Consider the following 21,910-nt stretch of genomic DNA (forward strand, 5'->3'; position numbering starts at 1 on the left):
GATCGGTTATGTTGATGTCATATAAGGTCACTAATATTTAATGAGGAAAGAAACACAGCAGGAATGTTAGGTGGCAACCTTTGTAGAGTCAAATAGAGAAGTGAAGCCATACTTTGACTTTCTATTCCCACCTGAGTGTACAATAAAGATGCCCACTCTTTTCCATCAGCCTAAATAAAGGGGCGAAGAAGCACTTACACACTCCAAGTCCCACAATGCCTCGCGTGGAGGGGCGGGGCTGGGACTGATTAATGAGCGGTCATGTGACACATCCGGTTTCTCCCTGTTCGGAACGGAGTTTGATGGGATACGCTGCTGTGTTCTCCTCCCGAGGCTATACAAACGGCTGTAACGGCTCCAAGTACAGAGAAGACTTACCGCCCCAGCTGCTCCACACCTGCCGCCCTCCCGCCGCCATCCTGTCGCCATCCCGCACCTCGGTACGTTCACCGGCCTCTGGAGCCGCTAACTTCTTGTTAAGTGCAGTTTATCAACCCCAGTGTGCTAAAATACTGTTGACGGGAGCATTGCCCTGTGTGATGTAACGCGAGCAAAGGTCCTCTACAGAGCGGAGGACTGTTCACTTCACTTGTTTTCTTACTTTTTCATGTAAAAAGTCGTTCGTCTTTTGTTCACCATGACGACTGTCAGATGTATGATGTGGTTACAAGCGAAAGACAAACTTCTAAAGGGGTTAACCTTATATGACCCTCAGAACAAATGGTCAAATGCATGCTCTCCATGGAAATGAGCCGGGCTCTCACTGTATTGTTGCTCATTAGTGCTGTTTCTAGAAACTTGACATCACGTCAGTAAAATGTGTTGTGGTGGATGTGTATTCTACGTGGGCACTAAGGATGAAAATGTGAGATGACTCTAGAAAAAGTCTGAATGGAATCTAGAAGATTTTTTTTTTTAAATTAACTTAAAGGAGCACTGTGAAGTTTTGGAGAATGCATTCAAATTCAGAAATTGTATCTTTGCAATATTAATTAGGTTGTAACTTTTTTCTATAAGCGAACAAACCAGCTGTTCTCAGTGTGAAGTAAGGTCCCAGGACAGTGTTTGGAGCTAGAAAGGTGGCAGGGTCCGCCACATATGATTTGTGTTGTCCTCTGAGGTCAGTTTGTTTGTTCAGTTTATTCAGTTGTGAGAAGAGAGTTTGATTATTTAGTTATAAAAAAACTAGCCGAAGATCTTTCTCTTCTCATTAACATTTCTTCTCTAAAACTACATACTGCCTCTTTTAATGTAAATATAAAAACTTTGTTTATTTCAAGCTGATTAAACTTAAAGTGTTCTAGTTTCTATTTCAGACCCACTTCAGAACATATGTGCCATATGTTCCAGGCAGAAATACAATGCATTATGCATCATGTTTACGTTCAATGTAACTAAAATGACTCATGATGCCTTGACAAAGTGTATACATCTCATTCATCTAAACTGCATACATATCGCATCAATAACAGCACTCTCACTCACTCTGGTCACACGACCTTATTGACCTGATCAGGGCAACGAACACGTGCTCCTAAAGTAAAATATCTGGGAGCACAAAGACATATATGCAAGCACAAAAATTATTTATTTTTTTGATTTATTGAACACTTCACACTTAAATAAGCAGCACAAACAAAATGATTTACAGTGTTTGATTTAATTATTTTTTCATTTCAGGCAGCACAAAAAAAAAATTACAGTGATTTCATTTTTTTTTTTACTAAATTTTGTTTCCAGTGTGTACTAAACACAAAGGTTGTCAGTTGTCTAAGTGCATATTAATATTCATATAAAATAGAGTAAGCACTCAAATATGATAAAAAGAGGTGTGTCTTATTCATCCAGTTTACTAATATAATCTGCTGCTGGTTTGGAGTCACTGGGTCACATGACATGGAAGATATTGAGAAAACTGCAATTATTTTGTATTAGCATATTTATGCCAAGTAATTTAATGACTTAGACTTTCTTTTATTGTCATTTGAATTGCAGTGTACAGAGCAATACAAACGGAATTTAGTGTCAGTGTGGATATTGCAGGATAAAAAAACAACAGTATGTATATTTCGGACGTTGGAAAGTCAGATTGAGAGAAGCGGCTTTCTCCGCGGATTTGCCTCCAGCCCAGCTGTAAACCCTGCTGGACAGCCTTGCCTTCGTCCTCGGTAACACCTCCGCTTGCTCCTCTGTCTGCTTGTAATGCTTGGAGTGTCCATAGCAACTGGGTCTTGTTGGCGCAGGTCCCTAAATCAGTCTCCAGTGATTCAGCGCGTTGGCTCTGGGAGGTGAGTTAACCGTCCTCTGCTGCTAACACTGGGCAGTAATGTCGCGGCTTGACCCGAGTGAATATCTGCCGAATATCCGAACTGAAACTAACTTCACCGCAGTCTGCTGACCTGACACCTCTCTTGGTTGCGTCATTACAGAAAACTACTGTGATTGGTGCTTTACGGCCAGAGGATTGTAGTTTTTGTACAAGCGCAGACAAAGTAGGTGGTGATGGTACCTGAGACCTTTGCTTGCACACTGTGCACCGAAATCATTTTCCCGGTTCGCACATACATCTTTTTAGGGGCAAATGCTCACACTGTAGAGCCCTGGACCTGATGAGCCACAAAGTGAAAAAATTACAGCTTTGAGTTTACCAAAATCTAGACAGTAGTTAGACATGAGAAAAAACACAGATAGGTTGGACCATCATGTTTTATAATCTTTCCATGTTACCATTACAGCTAAAAAAGACAACAGATATAAACAAAATATGTTTGCACATAACTCCACAATGAAAATGAGCAGCCAGATGAGTTGTTACCACAACGTCAAGGTGATGAATGGATGAGCGAAAATGATGAATTGGATGAGCGTGGTGTACAGAGATCAATCAACTCAGCAAAGAAATATGAACAGCACAGTTCTTCCCAGCATGCATTGTTTGAGGGTGAAAATTCTAGTGAGACCCTTTTTCTTCCAAATTCCCTAAAAAAATAATAATCAAAATAAAAATCCATACATTTTATGCATTGTAATGTACATTCTTACCTACAGTATTTGGACTTCTTTATTAATACAACAAATTTTATACATGAAGATATGTCTTTCTTTGTGTTAACAAACATTGTATCCTTTCATTCCAGTTTTGTTAATTTGTATATAGAGCAGGGAAGCAAGTTCCCATCACTCGCGACACATGTTAATGCCTGCTCTTTACTGACAGACTTGGAGGCTGTTCAGTCCTTGTATCAGTTATCATTCTGTGCGTTCTGATCACAAGTAGAAAGGCTCTAAGTATGCTTGCGCCACGAGATCTTGCAATATTGAAATGTGAAGATATTTGTTGTTGAAGTGAAAAGCTGTCTTGCCATATCAGTATAGAGAGCAGCCAGCCTGACAGTCTGATAACTTCGAGTTCTACCTCAAAGATGCCGCTTTCAGCATACAATATATAAGCCCTGTCAGTAAACAGTGCCGCATACTGCCACTAACACAAGCACTGTGCAAAGACACCTACAGAACCAGCAGAACTCTCCACTAAAATCAACCACACCTGTAAAGAAAAAAAAAGCCCTGAAGGCCAGACAGCACTGATAAATGCTTTGGAATCTCAACTTTCACAGTCAAGTGCTAAAGCCAGGACAATAACGAAAGACATCGTTTTCATTTCAGCTGAGCTTTAATGCACAGTGATCCCGAACCTTTAAAAAGACAGCATACCTTTCCATCCTCGCTACATCCATTTCAAGTGAGTGTGTCTTTTCAACTGGAGGAGACATAGTTAGCACCCAAAGAACTTGACTGCTGCCTGAAAGGTCCCATATTATGAAAAACACATTTTCTGTGGTCTCTACATATATATGCTGGTCCTCCCTGAGCCTGCCAACTCCCAGAATGAGGAAAGCAAATGATTCCTGCATCTCTGCAGCCCACCCACTGGTAAAATGGCGCTCCTACAGGCTGTTCAGATTCTGCTCCTTTCATTGTGTAATGAATTTACATTGGCTGACCTCCTCTGTGTGGCGATAAGAGATATCAGGGGGCGGCGGCGTTCATCCCCGAGGTGAAATTCATTGTATCCAGCGGTGAGACAGCAGTGTTTTGCAATGTCGTCGCTTCAAGCTTGACACACGAATTGCTCTGTTGTTGGTTGTAAAAATCAACATCAGTGCCTATATTCTGTCCCAGCTACAGAACAACACAAGAGACAGTGGTTGCGTTTCATTTTTAATGACAGCGTGCCGGCTTCAGTTCGTGTTAGCTTGTATGTGTGTGCTAACCACCTCACATCGGACTGCTTCAGTAACGAGGGTCAGTACAAAGCTGGCTTTGCCTCGACACTGACCCTCGTACAAGGATCAGTCCCACCCATACAGGACCCAGCAACTGCACCCGAGCCACCGAAAATTGTCCCCGCGGTTTGATATTATTTACAGTTGCCTACAAGTACGGTGAAGTCAGCTGGAAACTGGCTAACTAATTAGCTCTGCTTTGGTCCACTATGCAATGGCGTTTGAAGCAAGTCTGATGAGTTTGGCACAGAATCAGACTGCTCTGAATAGAGCTGTGTAGAGCGAGTTTTAGACAGCTGAAATTCAGGACCATGCATGGGTTTGGGGTAATGCATTTCGAATACAGAGTTTTTAGACCTCTGACAGCTGTGTCAAATTGATGAACAACAGTATAATATGGGACCTTGAAAATGTTGACATGCTTATCTAAGTGCTGTATTGTATGCAACTGGATTTGTTTCAGTTTGTTTAAGACATCTCATCTCTCGTCCAAGAGGCTTCAGGCGTGGAGGCGCAGGCTTTGAAACTGTGGAAGTGTCCTTACAGAGTTGTTAAGGGATACGTGAGCTCTGAGCGTCAGAGTCATTAGGGCCACTTGTGGATCGTTCGTCAAACCGGCCTTCATGTTGTTTGCTGATGCTAGGTGAGCCCAGCTGTGGTTGTTAAGCTGTCTGGAGAGAGAACTTAGTCCAGCATTGTAGGTGGGTGTTAAGTTATGTCATAGGCCACCTCCTCTGTTCAAAGATGGTCATTCCAGTTTGACATAGATGGATTCTTTTACTCCTCTCTTTTGGTTTAACAAGCACCTAGATTGACCATGGTGACTGAGAACCTTCATCAACATAGACATGCTTACATTCTGGAAAAGAATGTGACCATATGTTAGGCTGGGCAGTGTAGCTGTATCCAGCTCTCAGCTCTGTATCATGCCTGAAGAGACATTTGGTCAGTCTCTGTTTGCCTTTGAAGTGTTGAGAGTAGCACTGTTTGCACTTAAAAAAATAAGACTAAGAAAATCTTTGTGTTCTTTTTGTGACTTTGTTACTGTTTGTTATTTTTTACTTTCAATTTGTTGAAAGGAGTTCAGTAAGAAGGTCACACACAGCTGCATTAGAAGGGAGAAGCTCACACATGGTTCATGCATACTTATAAAGTCTGAAGAGACTCATGAGAAGCCAGTCAGTTGAGTTTGTGGCAAAATCTTTGACAGTGCTTACACATTGTTCGTGTCTTTTACTGCATTAGTGCAGTGGCATTCGTTCTTGGCCAGAAAGTAGAACTAAAGTGACATTCATTACAAGATGATGACTAGTTAAAACATTTAACACCGGACCTGAGTTGTTTGCATTTTGTGACTTTAGATCAAATGAAATTCAACAAAAAATGTTTTTCTTAAAAATAGTGTTAAAATATCATCTGGTTCACGTGGGCTGTGTGTATTGTCACACCCCTCATGATGCACTGAGGTAGCTCTTGAAACCTGATCAGTCAGAGGTGGTTTGGGCTGCACGTGACCCCATTCTTTTAGAATTGTGTACTCACATATGTCAGAGGCCTCATTGAAGGACTGCCCACTCAACTCATTTCCTCTGTGAAAGAAAAAAAGAAGAAACTGCAACAAGAGGCTGAATGGAATGCACACCACTTGATGTCCATATGGTTAACTGTGAAGTAATGGACATGTGCTCTCTTAACCTGCCAGTGTAAACCACAGATGTTTGTGAGCACAAAGTTTCAACTAACTATTGTTTACACAACACTAGTTATGGCAATATCTCCAGATTCCCGAGCTTTGTGAAACAGCTACAGTAAATTCTATATTCTAAAAAATAAAATGTTTGCCTTCTTTTGTAATCAGATTTAAATACAGAACATCTTTGTTTCCTTGTAAGAAAGTGTCAGTTTGTCGCAGCATTGCCGTACCAACCTGTCTGTTATGTCTGAAGTGTGTCTTATCTCCCAGCAGCTGTTAATAGTTTCAACTGATTTCACCGTTTAAACCAATTAAATTAAATGATACAACATATTGACTGTATATCAATACTGCATGTAAATTTTTACGAACACAGTTTATGGTTAGGAGTAATATCTGCTTCTCTAACGTCCATCTAGAGAGTCCTCGGACTCCCCTTAATAAACTTGAGTTGAGTTAAGCGAAACTTGATATAGTTTGTGAAACACTATCTACAACACATTCTTAACTATTTGGGCCTTCCGGTCGTTTATGCAAACATTTTGCATGACGATATTGCTTAAGTAAAAAATGTTAGATTTGTTTGTTCCAGTGATGTAGGTGTGTATTTGCATATAGAACAGGGAAGTGAGATCCTGTCACGAGAATTAAACTTGTGATCCAATCAGTAGGCTAACCAAATGTGAACAGCTGCCATATTTCTCTAATGCGTACTTTCTCTTCCTTCCCTTCCAGATCCATGATGAATTTCCTCCTGGAAACAATTCAAGTCCTCCTACTGTCCATCTGGTACAATGTGGAATCTTTTATCCACCTGTTTGTTCCCATTAAGAAGAAGAACATAGCTGGCGAGGTGGTCCTGATATCTGGGTCAGGTAGCGGTATCGGTCGTCTCATGGCACAGGAGTTTGCAGCTCTTGGCACTGTGTTGGTGTTGTGGGATATTAACCAGGAGGGAATGAAGGAAACGGCCAGACTGGCTAAACAGAGCGGTGCCAGCAGAGTCCACTACTATCTGTGTGACTGCAGCGACAAGAATGAAGTTTACAGAGTGGCTGACCAGGTAATCCGTAAAAGTTCCAATAACATGCCAGCTGTTTGCATTTATCAAGATGACAAACTTAGACAAGTAAACGAGTACAGTTTTTTTTTAAGTATTTATATTATTCTGGAAATATGCATAACAGGGTTGCATTAGGTAAAGTGAGACAATCAAGCAAGGCTGACAGTGTTATAAAAATATAAGAGAGGACATACCTTTGCTCTACCTATGCTGTTGGGAAGCTGTTTGGTGATGTCACTTCCAGTCTATCATGTGGCTAACCCTTTTCCTCTACTTTTACCATGCTAAAAAGTTTAAGGTAACAGGGTTGCATGCAAGTTGTGGGACACAGGTTTCTTGCATAATAATACTTATTTAAAACATCATGTTTTATTAAAAAGATGGTTCCCCATCTACAAGAGACATCTAAGAACAAAACAATACAAAAGAAAGTAGATTTAAATGTCATTTTGACAGTTTTTATCAGAGTTCACTTTGGTCACCAACAGTCTGGGACAAGAGAAAAATGGCATATTAGGGGGTACTCCAGACTTATTTTGGAATTTAAAATGTTTTTTTCAAATTATGTTTTCTCCCAGTTTATTTAGAGTTGGTCTCTGGAAAAGTTACACAACAACTGCATGATTTTGTATTTTGTAAATTCATTACTTGAAATTTCATGGGTGGGATGTAAAATGTCCAATTTTGGAATGGCCCCAAAGTCACAGGGAGCTGCTGCAGAAGGGCTCCAGATCTGCAGGTTGCAGACCCCTGAGTTAAAGTAATGTAAAGTTGGACACTGCATTGTGTTACTATTAGTAATGAACACACACTCCCCCAAACATTAAGATATGCTCAAAATGTTCAACCCAATATATAATCTAACTGGTCTAAAATGACACTGCCCAGCTGAGGAAAAAAATCACTCACTCTAATATTTAGTTGGACCACCTTTAGCCTTTATTAGGCTTACTTCACTGTAGGCACTAGGCATGATGGGTTCATCACTTCATCTGCCTCTCTTCTTACCCTGATGCATTCATCACTCTGGAATAGGGTAAATCAGACTCATCAGACCACATGACCTTTTTCCATTACTCCAGAGTCCAATCTTTATGCTGCCTAACAAACTGAAGCCTTTATTTCTGATTAGCCTCAGTGATAAGTGGTTTACTAAAGGCTCCACAGCTGATTAGTCCCAATAACTTGAGCTCTCTTCATATTGTGTGTGTGGAAATGCTCTTAATTTCACTCAGTGCATTTACATGACACTCGAGATTACCGAATTATTGGGTTAGTCCGACTATGATCGGATTTTTAATTTGCATGTATACACCTTAGTATGACTAAAAACGGACCGTATTGGAATACTCATAGTCGATTAGAACACCTAGATTATTTGATTGATAGTTGATTACTCCAGCATGTATACATTCCATCAGATAGGATCAGAGTTTACATTCTGCGCAGGCTTGAGATTTTTTTCCTGTGTGACCTGTAAGTTGAAGGATGGCGGCAGCAGTGTCTTTTTTCTGAAATAACTGCAAGCAGGAGCACCATCGTGCATCTAGTTTGTGTAATTATCATGTACATCGTATCTTTATCACCGTCAGACCTGTCTTTCTTTTGGCACTACATTTTTGTCAACCGTCGAACCTCCGCATCACTACGCAGTTGTGCTAATGCGGAGGGATATAGAGAGTTAAGTTTAGTTTTTATCGAAAGTAAACCTCTCATCCAGCAGCTGGGCCATGCACTGTATTTCGCTGCTCGCAGACCAGCTGTTGCCCAGTTCACTAATGCGTAGGGATACGGAGGCTTCACAGTTGAGAAAATTTAGTGCCAAAAGAAGGGTGGTCTGATGGCGATGTAAAGCGGAGTGAATTTTCCCTTTACAACGTACACTTGAACTGTTACAGATTTTTTTTTACTTCTCCAAACTAAGGCTGCGCTGATCGGTGATTATGGTAGGGAACAGACCGACTATAATATGTACTTTATATGACCCCACTTCAAAAAACCTGAATCCGAACTCCCTTTAAAACATAGAATGAAACATATATCAAGCAGGGCTCCTTACTTGTCCTGCAGAAACGTCTTTACAACTCCTGCAGCTCCTTCCACCTCCTTGTTTTCTTTCTGGCTCGGTCTAATTCTTTTTGTTTTTACACTGCTTTTCTTCGTCAGTCTTATTTTTTCTCTTTAATGTGGGCAATGGTGGGGCATTTTTCGGCTCTGTTGTTGTCTGTTCTCTGCCATTTTGTACAGTTCTAGCTTGAAAATATCTGACGAAGAGCAGACACTGCGCCTGCGCAGGGGAGGGGTACTGCCCAGTATGCACTGCGTGAGGGAGGGGGGCTGCCAGCAGCTATAGCAGCTACAGCAGCACAAGAATGATTGACACTTCTCAGACACTCCCCTTGACTCTGATTGGTTGTGTCGATCCGGGAGTGTTGGATTCTTGCAAATCAAATCACATATTTGACATTTGTGTGTGTGTGTGCCACAGTGTGTGCCACTGTGTGTTTTAACAGACTCATTGATAAATCTGTCTCTCTGTGTTGGTCCAGTTGTTATCGGTTGCCAGGGAACTGGTATCTAAGTTGTGCATTGTAACGCACTGAGAGTGCTGCTTTCACGCCATCACCTCACCTGACAATATCATGCTTCTCCTTGAGAAACAATAACTGTAATCACTTGAATAATGATATGATAGAAACTACAAGAGTCTTGCAAGCACTTTGTGAAATATTTGTATAGTATATTTGTTTGTATTTGTATGATCAAAAATGTGTCCAGACATTTTTCCTCTGTTTAATGGGACTCAAAGGCAGGAACACACTAGCCCATCTGTTGGCCGTCTGAAGCATTTGGGGAGACTTTGACGAGTTTGGGAACAAATCTGTTTGGTGTATTCAGCTGTGTTGGAAGCTTTTGGAGCCACGCGGACGTTGTCTGCACCAATTCAAGATGCTAAGTCTGAGAAGGCTGGCAGTCAGAGGATTGGGCGCTATCGGTTACTCTAATTGGTTGTCTGTTCAATAACCATTCTGATTGGCGGTGTGCTAGCGAATCAGCGCGATGTGTGGGAGGGGCGGAACAAACCATGTTTTCTTTCCTTCTGCATCTTCGTATAGTTATGAGCCCGAGAGCAGACAACGCGACCATCAGCTCAGCCATAATGATCTTTCAAGTAATGCCAAGTATTGTATTCCACAAACATCTTCTCAGGTCAAACGAATACTGAGCCAATACTGTGTGCGCTTTGTTTTTCTCTGATAATCTATGGTCTGCACTCCGTTCCATCATTTCCTGTTTTCATGTTTTGAAGCACTGTCACGAGACTAGTGCTACGTGATGTTAAGGAGGCTTACTGCATCTCGTGCAAGTACAGAACGTACATGCTGCTGTGTAGTTGGCAGTTGCAGAGGCGGTATGTTTCAATGCAACTTTTCTGCCGAACGGGTCAGACAAGAGGCAACAGAGTGGTCGGATAAAGGCAGTTGGCCATGGTTTGAGTCTGGGCGCTGTGGGGGCCTTAATGCAACAGCTGGTCAGTATTCCTGCCATTCAAAAGCTGAGCCCACTGTTTCAATTTTTTTTTTGGACTGCCTCCAGAGAACCACTGTTACGTCATTTCTTTGCTGGAGTGAATATTATGGTAATGAGGGCGAGCTGAGGACAAAGTTTTTAGAATTTTTTTAGCTCCTCCCCACACCGTTAGTTGGCTCCTCCACTCTGGCTGTCAGCATTCCACCCTATACACACGTGTGCAATGATCTGGAAGTGGCTGAAGGTTCAGGAATTTTTGAACGGTGGCTGTTCAAAAAGTTTAAATGCTATGCAATGGTCGAATAGAGGGAGAATAGATGTAAAATGAGTGAGGGATCTCTAATTGACTTCCATTATAATTCTGTTATGACTAAGTTGAAAAGAAAGTTGAATATTGAATATTTGAGGTTTGATGGAATTTGAAGGATTAATACAACCTTGAATGAAGACTAATTGTGGAATATTTTATAATGTGAATAGAGTTAGAATATCTCCAAAATTAAATAAATGACATCAATGAGAAAAACAGATGCAGTCAATTCCTATTTCAATTCAATTTAAGTTGTAATTGTAAGGGACAATGTGCAATTAAAACATAATTACTTGATGAATATTTTGGTGTTTGAATGGAACAATATGTTGAATATGTTGGCAAACAAAAAATCACACCGGAAGATACAATAATTTTAAAAATAAAGAATTCTGTGCATAGAAGACCAAAGAAGACATGTAATCATAATTATAACTAAATGTAACACTTTTCTGCATCATTTCTAATATTGCAGTTTTGGTTTGGCCAAGTGGTTATTATGTAGTACCCTATCTAGCAGAACTTGTTGCTCGACTGCTGTGGGTAGGCAGTGTCAATCACTTTCTTGCTATTTCATTACTTTCAAATATATTTTAAAAAATGCTAAACAACAATGTAATATGAGTGCTACACAGACTATATTAGAGCTTTTGATTGTGGTTTTGCTAAGTGTTAAGAACATGTTATTTCATGAATGGTTATTGTCTTGTAATGTTGCATGGAATGTATACTAGCTAACTGGCTAGAAGGTCACAGAGAAATTCCTGTCAGAATGTCAGCCAGCTAGCTAGTACACTTTTGTCATGTTAGCCAGCAAACAGCCTTAATACATTCAGAGCATATTCCACTTGCTAGCTGCTAGAGTTAGAGGTTAGAGAATTAGAAACATCACTGGAAAGATAATTTGCTCGCCACAAATTAACCCAGCGACCAACAGTGCTCACAGCAGTATAAGCCAGTGCATCTGCTGCCCTTCCAGGTTTACTTGCATGTAGATAAAAACAATAACTGGCAACAATAACTGACATCTACTTGGGTTTGACCCCCTCAATGTTGACTTCTTGCCTTTTGAAGGCATTCTGGAGAATATTCTGGACAGTTTGGGATTGTTGCAATAATAATAAACATATATTTGCATAATGCACATTTATCCACTTCCATGTTGATACAAGTATCAAAAACTTTTAGTGATAAACACAAATATATCCCTTTTTAAGGTACATTTAGAGCAGATAAAAAAAATATACAAATAATTGAACTTGGACAATGATGTGATTAATAATGGTTAAATATTTGAATTGGTTGATAGCCCTTTTAAAAACACTTAACTTCTTCATTTTCTGTTGTTCCTGGCAGCCTCTGTGAACAAAAGCTGGATGGGCACTACAGCCAGCTGTTGTGAAGATCTTGATCTGGCTCATGGATTTGTTTAGGAAGTGAGGCTTATGGTAGTCTGTGAGCGAGCAGAGCTGTGTGCCACAGACAAGGCACCACATATTGCCAAAGTTAAATTAAAGGACGTTGAAATGCTGTGTCTGTTAAAGGGTGAATGCTGACCTGAAGTTTAAAGTGCTTTGAGTGGTCGATAAATGGTAAATGGACTGGACTCCATCCTGTGCTTTTCTAGTCTTAGCGGCCACTTAAAGTGCTTTACAAAACAGCACTCAATCACTGCGTCCATGCAAGGCGCCAGCTGCTTATCAGGAGCATTAACCATTCATACACACACGGAAGAGCCACTAGGAGCAATTGGGTTTCAGTGTCTTCCCCACAGATACTTCGACAAGTAGACTGCAGGGTCGAGGAGTCTAACCGCCAACTTTCCGATGGTGGGAACACTGTACCACCTGAGCCACATCCGCCAAATAAGACTAGAAAATTGCTGTGTATATATACTGTCAATGTAGTCCATTTACCATTCATCCATTTAACTAACATTATCCACACAGAGTGAAGAAAATACAGTTTTGACATTATGTAGAAGACATCTATGAACTGTTACAGAGATGTCTTCTGAAGTTAGCATGCTAACCAGCTAGTCCCAGCCTATTCTGTCTCCCAATGCCTCATGAGGTGATGGGATTATTTTATCTAAACCTCAAGAGAGTAAATAATCTTACACCTATTTGATCTGTTATATTATCCTTTATAGTTAATACTACTTTCCACAGTAACCTTTGGTTTGGTTCAAATAAATCCTCAGTTCACAGAGTAAGATGTGAACATACTCCTGCTCTACACGCCGTTTTCACTTGCTGCTGATGTCATACTCTCTCTCTTGCCTCACCCGTCCCCTGCTGTGTCCTATTGTCCCCGGAGTCAAAATCCTGGTCAGAGCTGCTATAAATCGCCTCTGTACTGTATCCCTTGTCTTCAAGCATCTGTTCTTTTGGCATTTTTTCTAATGTAATAGGTCAAACCGAGTTAAATCATGCCACACCATTGCTTTTCCATTACCAGTTACATGCGCTGAGTTGAAACAGGCTGCACCTGGAATGGACCCTCTCCAGATTTCAGGTGCTAATGTGCTCCTGCCTCGCCTCCAAGTGGGTCTTGGTGACGTCTCATGACCACAGCCAATGTTACGACCCCCTTCTTTCCCTCAAATGAGCCTGTGTCATGAGACTCAACTGGTGTCTGTGCAGGTGGCCTAAGTGTCTGACTTTGTCCTCTTAGTTTTGTAGCTTAGCCTTTTCCTCCCCTGTGTCCTTGGATGCATACTAAAAGTGTGCGTGCACCCAAACGCCGCAAATGGCCTGCAGCAAAATATATTCAGATTTATAAACCTGGCATATGCCCAACAATGGGCAACTTCCTTTTATAAATCCCAAATCCCATACTGGAAATGTGTGCACAGGGATCTGCCTTATAAACCGCCCTCTCCACACCCACATTCAGCCATAAATGGTTAATGTAAAGTGCCTCATGAATGTTAATGCCTGGAAATTACCTGCTGATCGATGTTTTTACAGTGAATCGTGGCCACTATGAGAGACAGATGAAGGAAAGAAAAAAAAATCCTGCACAGAGAACAAGGGGTTGGTTGGTGAGGTGGAGGTTACAAAGCACATATTGTGTATTTTCATTCACGTTCTCCTCTAATAGTGCGAGGACAGTGACAGTTCAGGCTGTATCATGCAGAGTGGTGATGTGTTTAGCGGTCAGACTGACTGTTTCGCTTGCCAAAATACCCGTGACACTCAGTGCTGACATGAAGTTAAATCAATTAGTGATTGGTGCTCACCGTTAATTTCTACAGTCTGCTTCAATTCAGCACCTCATTGTTTTTGTCGCCAGTTCATCTAGCCTCCAAAATGTTTGAAAGTGTGGGTCAGAGTATGCCTACAGGAACGCACCTTCTCCTGTCAAGGTGGTTTTTGTAGATCACAACTTTTGCGTGGAAAGTGGCGAACGCCTCTGCCAGGCCCCATTTTGTGAGTACACAATTCTTATAAATGAGATCCAAGAACAGAGCAGATGTGTTTCCCTCCTGGCCCAAAGTTGTTTGTGCATCATCCCTCGCCCGTAGTAATGAAATGGGAGACTTCATGCTGGTCTTGAGAAGCTGCAGCCTTTATTTACTGACAACTGTGGCCTTCACTGTGTATTCACTGATAAAGTGTAAACTCCAGTGCCGTCTTTTCAGCTGCTCTGCTCTGCATACTCAGAGTCTCTTCTCTCAACATGGAGCTCTCTTAGGCCATGTCCGCACATACCAAATTGCCAGCTTCCTTGGCATCGTTTCAAGAATATTTGCGTCCAAATGGACCCATTGAAAACAACTGAACATGCTGTAGTTCATAATTCGGGCCTATAGGTGTTGCTTGAAACTCAGCAAAAATGGAGAAGAAGAGACGGAGCATGCACATAAAGCTTGCGCACTGTGTACAAACAGTAGAAGGAGAAACAAAACAAGAAGATGATGAAAATGGCTAGTTGGTTGTCCACAATACTTTTTCGCTCAGCGTACTGGCAGAGGAGCATAATATTTTGGCCTAGTATCCCTAATGGGCTCAGTATCTTCTGCGGCACGAATACAAGCATGTAGTCGGCCATTGTTGTTGTTGTTGTTGTTGTTGTTGTTGTTGTTGTTATGAGACATCGCAGGGTTAAGAGATCAAAGGCTAGAGGTCGAGTGGTGGGGTGATGGCATCATCGATACACAAAGGATACGGATTCACTGTCCACAAGAGTGCAGCGTTTTTGGATTTTTTTTTTTTTTTTTCCCCCTGAGACCAAGTTTCAGGATCCATGTGGACGATTGACCAAAACAATGCAAAACATGTGCGTTTACACACAAAAGCCGTTCCATGTGGATGCCCCTTAAACTCTGCCCTCCTGCAGCTAAAGACACACCAGCTGCTGTGATGTGGCCCATTCTTCTGTTTGATCCTCACACAGTTTAGTGGGACTTCTTACACTGTAACAGAGTTGACTTGAAATGTAACAAAGTACAGTACTTGAGATGAGAAATAAACTGAATTATTGATTTTTAAAAAATACTCTGGAAAGTACAAGCGCTCAAAATGGAGCCTGCTACAGTAACAAGAGCACATGTCATTTGCTCAACAGCAGCATAAACTACTCTCTTCTGAAAAGAGGAAGAGTGTGTGTGTGTGTGTGTGGGTGTGTGTGTGTGTGGGTGTGTGTGGGTGTGGGTGTGTGTGGGTGTGTGTGTGTGTGTGTGTCCTCAGGGCAGAGGAGGGTTGCATGTTGTGTAAACAGACAGTTGGCCCATTACCTTTATGTAGGCAGGAACTTAAACGACTAGGCCCATGTGAAAAAGAGAGAGCAGGATCTAACCAACAGTAATATCCCTTTTCCACTGTTCAGAAATCCCAGTTTAATCCATTTAGATCTGGCTGTTGTGTACAAAAACTGTACAGTCAGTCAATTGACTCTGCATTAGACACAGGTTTTTATTTCCTCTGCACGGCTTGGCTTTGATCTAAACATAAGACCCTGGTGAACATGCTAAATTCCACTGTGTGAAGTGTTGGAGGCCAAGTCCCGTTCATTCCTATGAAAGCTGCTTGGTGGTGTTTTGAAGCCAAAAAATCCCGGCTGTGAAGATACCTGGATCACTGACTGAGTCTGCTTACTTCTGGTTTAGTGCCCAGTTAATTTAAATGGCTATAAGATGAATTAATTGCGTGGCTCTTCTAGCTTTTCGTTATTGGTCCAAATGGCTCAAATTCTGACAGTGAATCAAGTTTTTGCTCAGTGGGTGTGACGCTTCAGATTATTATCCACTGTTTTACAGACTCTTCTCTCACAATGGAGAAAATTCTGTTTCCGCTTCATTTGTGACATGAAAAATGTCAGTGATGTACAATGTAAGGCTTCAGATAATAATCACAGAGGGCTGCCTTGCCTGCAACAAGTGGGAATGTGGTCAATAGGCAATTTTTAGCGGGTTGATCTGCATTTAAAAGTAAAACCCATGTAGACCTGCTAATCTTGATGTGAAAGCGGTATAAGTTAAAAAGCCTGTAAAACCATGGACGCCAGATTTGCTGTAGTTACACTTGTTAGCTCTCTATATTGTATAATGCTTACAAGACAGGAATGTTACACAGCATAGTGCTGCAAAAATTACTTCCTCAATATTCAAACGGCGTTCAGTAATAATGTCATTATCTAAACTTTAAACTTGAGGACCCTGTACATTTTTCATTAGTAAATTCAGCTGTGACAAATTGTATATTAGCTTATATACAGACACATTAATTGTTTGACTTCCATCACATTAAATCAGATGATAATGTGCTGTAGACAGCCTAAATTATGATTTGAGATAGCAGCTCTACAGAAGGGTGACAATTTTCAAGGAGAACAAAAAGTGTCACCTGTCTGTGCATGGATTTGGAACCTGAACCTGAATCACTCAAATTAAGATGTATTATGCAAGTGATTATGTTACTATTTCAAGCAGTGTAAACTTCAACTCCAATCTCAAAGTACTTAGACCTCAAATCAAAGCAAATCTTATTTATATACCCAAAATCGCAATCTGTGCAGTGAACGACATCCTCTGTCCTTAGACCCTCAATTCGAGTGAGAAAAAAAAAATACCATGTTATAATGGGGGAAAAAAAGAAGACCCTTTTAATAGGGTTTAGTAGATGAATAGATGATTAGTTGGAATGAGTTCTTTTTATAATCAAATGTCTTAAGATGTGAGTGCAAATTATTATTCTTGCAACTGCTGTCATAAAATGGTTTGACTTAAATGTAGCTTAACTGTGTTATTCAATTTTCTTCAGTACACTTCGTGCAAATATATTGAGTGTTTCCACAGAAAGTTAAATATACAAAAATTGACATTATATTATTAAGACATATCTTACCACATTTTAATTCCAGAAATCTTGTTTTTTTCCAGCAAATAACAGTTATAATGGTGTGAAATTTAAAACAATTAGATCTGTATATTTGGAAGCTCTGTCTGCCTTTGGGAATACTTTTTACAAAATGGGTTTGCATCACACATGTTGAACATTTTCCTTTGTTCCATCTAGGTGAAGCGAGAGGTGGGTGACGTCAGCATTCTGGTGAATAATGCTGGGATAGTGACGGGAAAGAAGTTCATGGATGCTCCGGATTCCCTGATTGAAAAGACGGTGGAGGTCAACACTATGGCTCACTTCTGGGTCAGTTTCACACAGCAAACATGCAGAGCTATCAGCTAGAATATCTCTGTACCTTTTTCAAGTTTCCTGTGTTGTGGATTGATGCACTTTCTGAAGAAGACTTTATCTGTGAAAAGGTGAAGATGCAGATAAAGATTTGTAAGTGTTGTAGTGCTAAATTTAACATTTACATATTTGCCGGTTTGATTGCTTGGCTGGTTTCTCGAGAAAAGCTCATCCAAAACCCTTCACACCAATTCTATGGAGTTTTTAAAGCATTAAAATTAAAACTGAAATTAGTTAACTCCTTGTTAGACAGAACCAGCGCCTTCATGGCTGTGGGTAGGGGTGGGAATATTTTGGCACCTCACGATTTGATTCAATTCCGATTCTGAGGTCAGTGATTGGATTATAAACCCATTATCAATGCATCTTGATGCAACAATTTTTTTGTGTACATTTTTCCATGCATGATTTATAATGATAAACATAATCGTAATTATAATCAAATATGAGTTTGCTAATCACTTCCTACTTTTGTGATGATCATTAAAGAAAATCAAAAGATTAATTCACTTAATATTTAATTAATATTTAATTATTTTAATATTTTATTAAAGATGAGGCTTTTCTTTGTCACAAATAGATTTGACTTGAACACAGAATCCTCCAGTTACAGGCAATGAGCATTTCCCTGAGAGAAAAACAGTATACTGTAGCCCACATAAAAATAAAAAAGCTTTCAATACAAATAATCAATGCAGCTTGCATTTCAACACATTATGAACCAATGTATCTGCTCTCATACTAAACACATGGCTACTTTTGGTCAATGAATTAAATTAGTGGTTTAATCTATTATCTAGGTTATTGATTATTGTAAAACAGTGTTTCCCACAGAATCAGACTTTAATTGTGGCAGTGACTTTCCAGCTGGGGTGACCTAGAGCATGCACACTTGAGATTTCTGCTGACCAAGTCAGCTAACTTCCGGTTTAGCGCCTAGCTAATGTGGATGGGGATGAAATGTAAACGGACGTCTCTTCTAGACTTACCAAATTGTATTGGACAACACAACAACTGCGTTAAATAGTCTTCCTCCTATTCGTTGTTATACCGGCGGACTAAAAACCATACTGCCATCCATTGTATCCGAGTACATAACATCATGCTATTCATTGACGGGTGCTGGTGGACCGCTACAAATAAATTAATCTATGGGAAACACTATAAAATTATTTTTGAACTCTTGATTAATGAAAAAGTCAAAAGCTTCATTAATATTTCAATATTTGAGTTGATCAGGTATTCGTCATTATCTAATTTCCATGCTTACTGCTGTGTTGTGATGTTAACAATGATAACAGACCCTCTGTGTTTGAGGTCCAGTTTCAGAAAAATATTCGACCTCAAATTTGAGAGACTAGTGCAGTGCCTGTAGGAAATATGTATTCCTATAGAAAAGTGTGAGGTTAAATAGCTTTTTCATGGATGGCCAAATGAGGCTGTATTTGAAGGTGGAACGTCAGGGATATTTAGGTAGGTTTGTTGTGAAATCCGATATTCCAGAGTATAATTGGCCATTTTTGACTATTTTTGATTTTGCCATTATATTTCACCTTAAAAACTATTCACTTAGTGTCATTATTTTCAGCACAACCTCACATGTGTGACTGCACAGTTATTTTTTTTTATTTTGACATACTGTATTAACACAATGGACCTAAAATCAAAAGAAAAAGTTAGATTTTTTTTACTGAGAAAACCACAAATATGTTTAACAAACCATTTTTATTACTTATAATGCAAATATAGATTGTTGTTTGCAAAGTTATTTATGTTATGTATTTATGTTATTTAGCAAAGTTATATGTAACTGTTTACATTAAAATGCAGGCAATACTCAGGTCTGCACTGAGCTGGGGAGCTGCACTGCCTGCTCCAAATTCAGCAGTCTCCTCATTGTTTTGACTCATTTAACAAAAAAACGACTCCACTGCCTCTGTCGACTCGGGAGGTAGGCCGTGTCGGGGTGGGCTAGCAGCTAACTGCACACAAACATCCACAGATTCCAATTCCACTTTGTTGTCCGCGCGTCTCCAGATCTCCTCAGACCGGAACAGACTCGGTCCGGACTCGTTTAGTCTCATTAATCCACGACAGTCAGTTTAGATGCACAGAGCGGGACCGAACCGCTGGCAAAATCCCGGTCCAGCTGGCGCCGCTGCAGGTATAAATCCATTTCTTTCTTAAGGTATGTCATGGGCTTGAGCTCTGCTGTGATTGGCTCTGGTGTGCACATGGCTACGGTGTGCAGTGATTGGCTTTGGTGCGCATGTGACTGTGGTGGTTCTGGTGGACAAAGCTCGCGGAATTCATAAGCATTTATGAAAGACTTTATTAACGGTATCACTGTAGTCCAAAAAATTGCGTCGTTGCACACCCTTGAACCACGCAGCAGCCATGTCGAAACTCTCAGGTCAGTCTGATCCTGATGTGCAGAGATATTTGACACACACACACGCACAGACAGAGATTCCTTGCACTTATAGAGAGATAGCAGCATGTCGCTGTTTCAATAATAATACATTTTATAATTTGTAATTAATTGAATCAATGAATCTCATTGAAACCACTTCTTCCTAATGTGTCATAACATCCTGTCATGAGTAAGCTGCATGTTCCAGCCAGGTTTAGGCTGTTATGGGTAGTTATCATTATACTAGCCTGGTTTCATTGTCTTGCACTGTGAGCAAAATATAATAACAGAAGATAACAAAACATTCTATCAACAGTATCTGATCCACTGATTTACGTGACACATTACCACCCTGGGTGGCAATTCTGTAGCTGGTGCACCTCTGGTTGAATGGACCGCATACCAAATTTTTACGCGCCACCACTGGATATTGATGGTGCGTCATCACTTCGCCCTGCAGAATTTAGCATGTTCAACTGGGTCTTACATTTGCAGCAAAGCCAAGCCGAGGTGATAAAAAGTCAACTGTAGAGTCTAATGAACCTGTTGTAAATGCAGATTTTATTCATTACCATTGCACACAAAAGCCAGATCTTAATGGGTTTAAGTGGGAATTTTAAGCAGTGGAAAAGCGGTATTAGTCTGGACCATATCTGCTGTTAAGAATGATGGAAAATGCTGTAATGTTGCATAAGTGGACTTTTAATTTTTCTTCTGTGACAGCAATGAACACACATTGATTTAGTTACTAACGTCTATACTATAACCTGAGTAATAATAACCTGTAATCTGTATACTTAATGGGTCACTGCAGCAATAGAAGCATGCACTTTACAGTGACTGTGTCAACTTGCTCGTAGCTCTGTTGCATACCAGAAAAGACTCACTTCCTACAAACCCCCCACCCCCACCCTCCACTCTAAGAGAGCACTCGCAAAACATTGGTCTGCTGTTTAATCAAAATGTGATAATATTGAACTCAAACACTGCACCAAATTCGACACAGCACTTGCTTGGACCCTCAGCAACAAACCTTCCAAGTGTGAAGGAGATTATATCAACTTTTCTTGAGATATGACACAGACAGGCTGGCAGAAAGAAGTGAGAGGGGAGATGTATGTCGAGAAACATTTAAATGTGTCAACCGACAGGCATAATGCTGTACATTTGTGGTTGCACCACTCAGGATGTTGATACCAAATGTGAACTGCCTCTGAGTGTTTCTGTTCAGAGGAACATTAAACAGTAAACCTAAGTTTAATGTGTCAACACAACAAGTTCGTAGTGAATAAATGTACCAAAGTACTTGAGCACTGTTTGGAGGTACAGTGCATCTGGAAAGGATTCACAGCGCTTCACTTTTCCCGCATTTTGTTATGTTATAGCATTATTCCAAAATGAATTAAATTCATTATTTTCCTCAAAATTGTACAAACAATACCCCATAATGACAACGTGAAAGAAGTTTACATTTTTGCAAATGTATTAAAAATAAAAAATGAAATGTACGTGTACATAAGTATTCACAGCCTTTGCCATGACACTCAAAATTGAACTCAGGTGCACCCTGTTTCCACTAATCATCCTTGAGATGTTTCTACAACTTGATTGGAGTCCACCTGTGGTAAATTCAGTTGATTGGACATGATTTGGAAAGGCACACAACTGTCTATATAACGTCCCACAGTCGACAGCATATGTCAGAGCACAAACCAAGCCATGAAGTCTAAGGAATTGTCTATAGACCTCAGGGACTGGATTTTATTGAGGCACAGATCTGTGGTAGGTTACAGCAAAATGTCTGCAGCATTGAAGGTCCCATTGAGCACAGTGGCCTCCATCATCCATAAATGGAAGAAGTTTGGAACCTCCAGGACTCTGCCGAGAGCTGGCCGCCTGTCCAAACTGAGCGATCA

The 21,910-nt window shown here is 40.4% G+C and overlaps 1 protein-coding gene across 2 annotated transcripts in view; it reads left to right on the plus strand.

Annotated features, from left to right (window-relative positions):
• Nucleotides 1–266: 266 nt before the first annotated feature.
• Nucleotides 267–21,910, plus strand: part of LOC119011288 (epidermal retinol dehydrogenase 2-like) — a 49,538-nt gene continuing 27,894 nt past the window's right edge. For both annotated transcript variants that reach the window (XM_037084275.1, XM_037084274.1), the window contains exons 1-3: nucleotides 267–440; nucleotides 6,715–7,042; nucleotides 17,405–17,536. In XM_037084275.1, the coding sequence (XP_036940170.1) occupies nucleotides 6,719–7,042; nucleotides 17,405–17,536 (456 nt within the window). In that variant the 5' untranslated portion in view covers nucleotides 267–440; nucleotides 6,715–6,718. The remainder of the gene's footprint in view (nucleotides 441–6,714; nucleotides 7,043–17,404; nucleotides 17,537–21,910) is intronic.

This window comes from Acanthopagrus latus, chromosome 21, assembly GCF_904848185.1.
Source record: "Acanthopagrus latus isolate v.2019 chromosome 21, fAcaLat1.1, whole genome shotgun sequence".
Classification (NCBI taxonomy): domain Eukaryota; kingdom Metazoa; phylum Chordata; class Actinopteri; order Spariformes; family Sparidae; genus Acanthopagrus; species Acanthopagrus latus.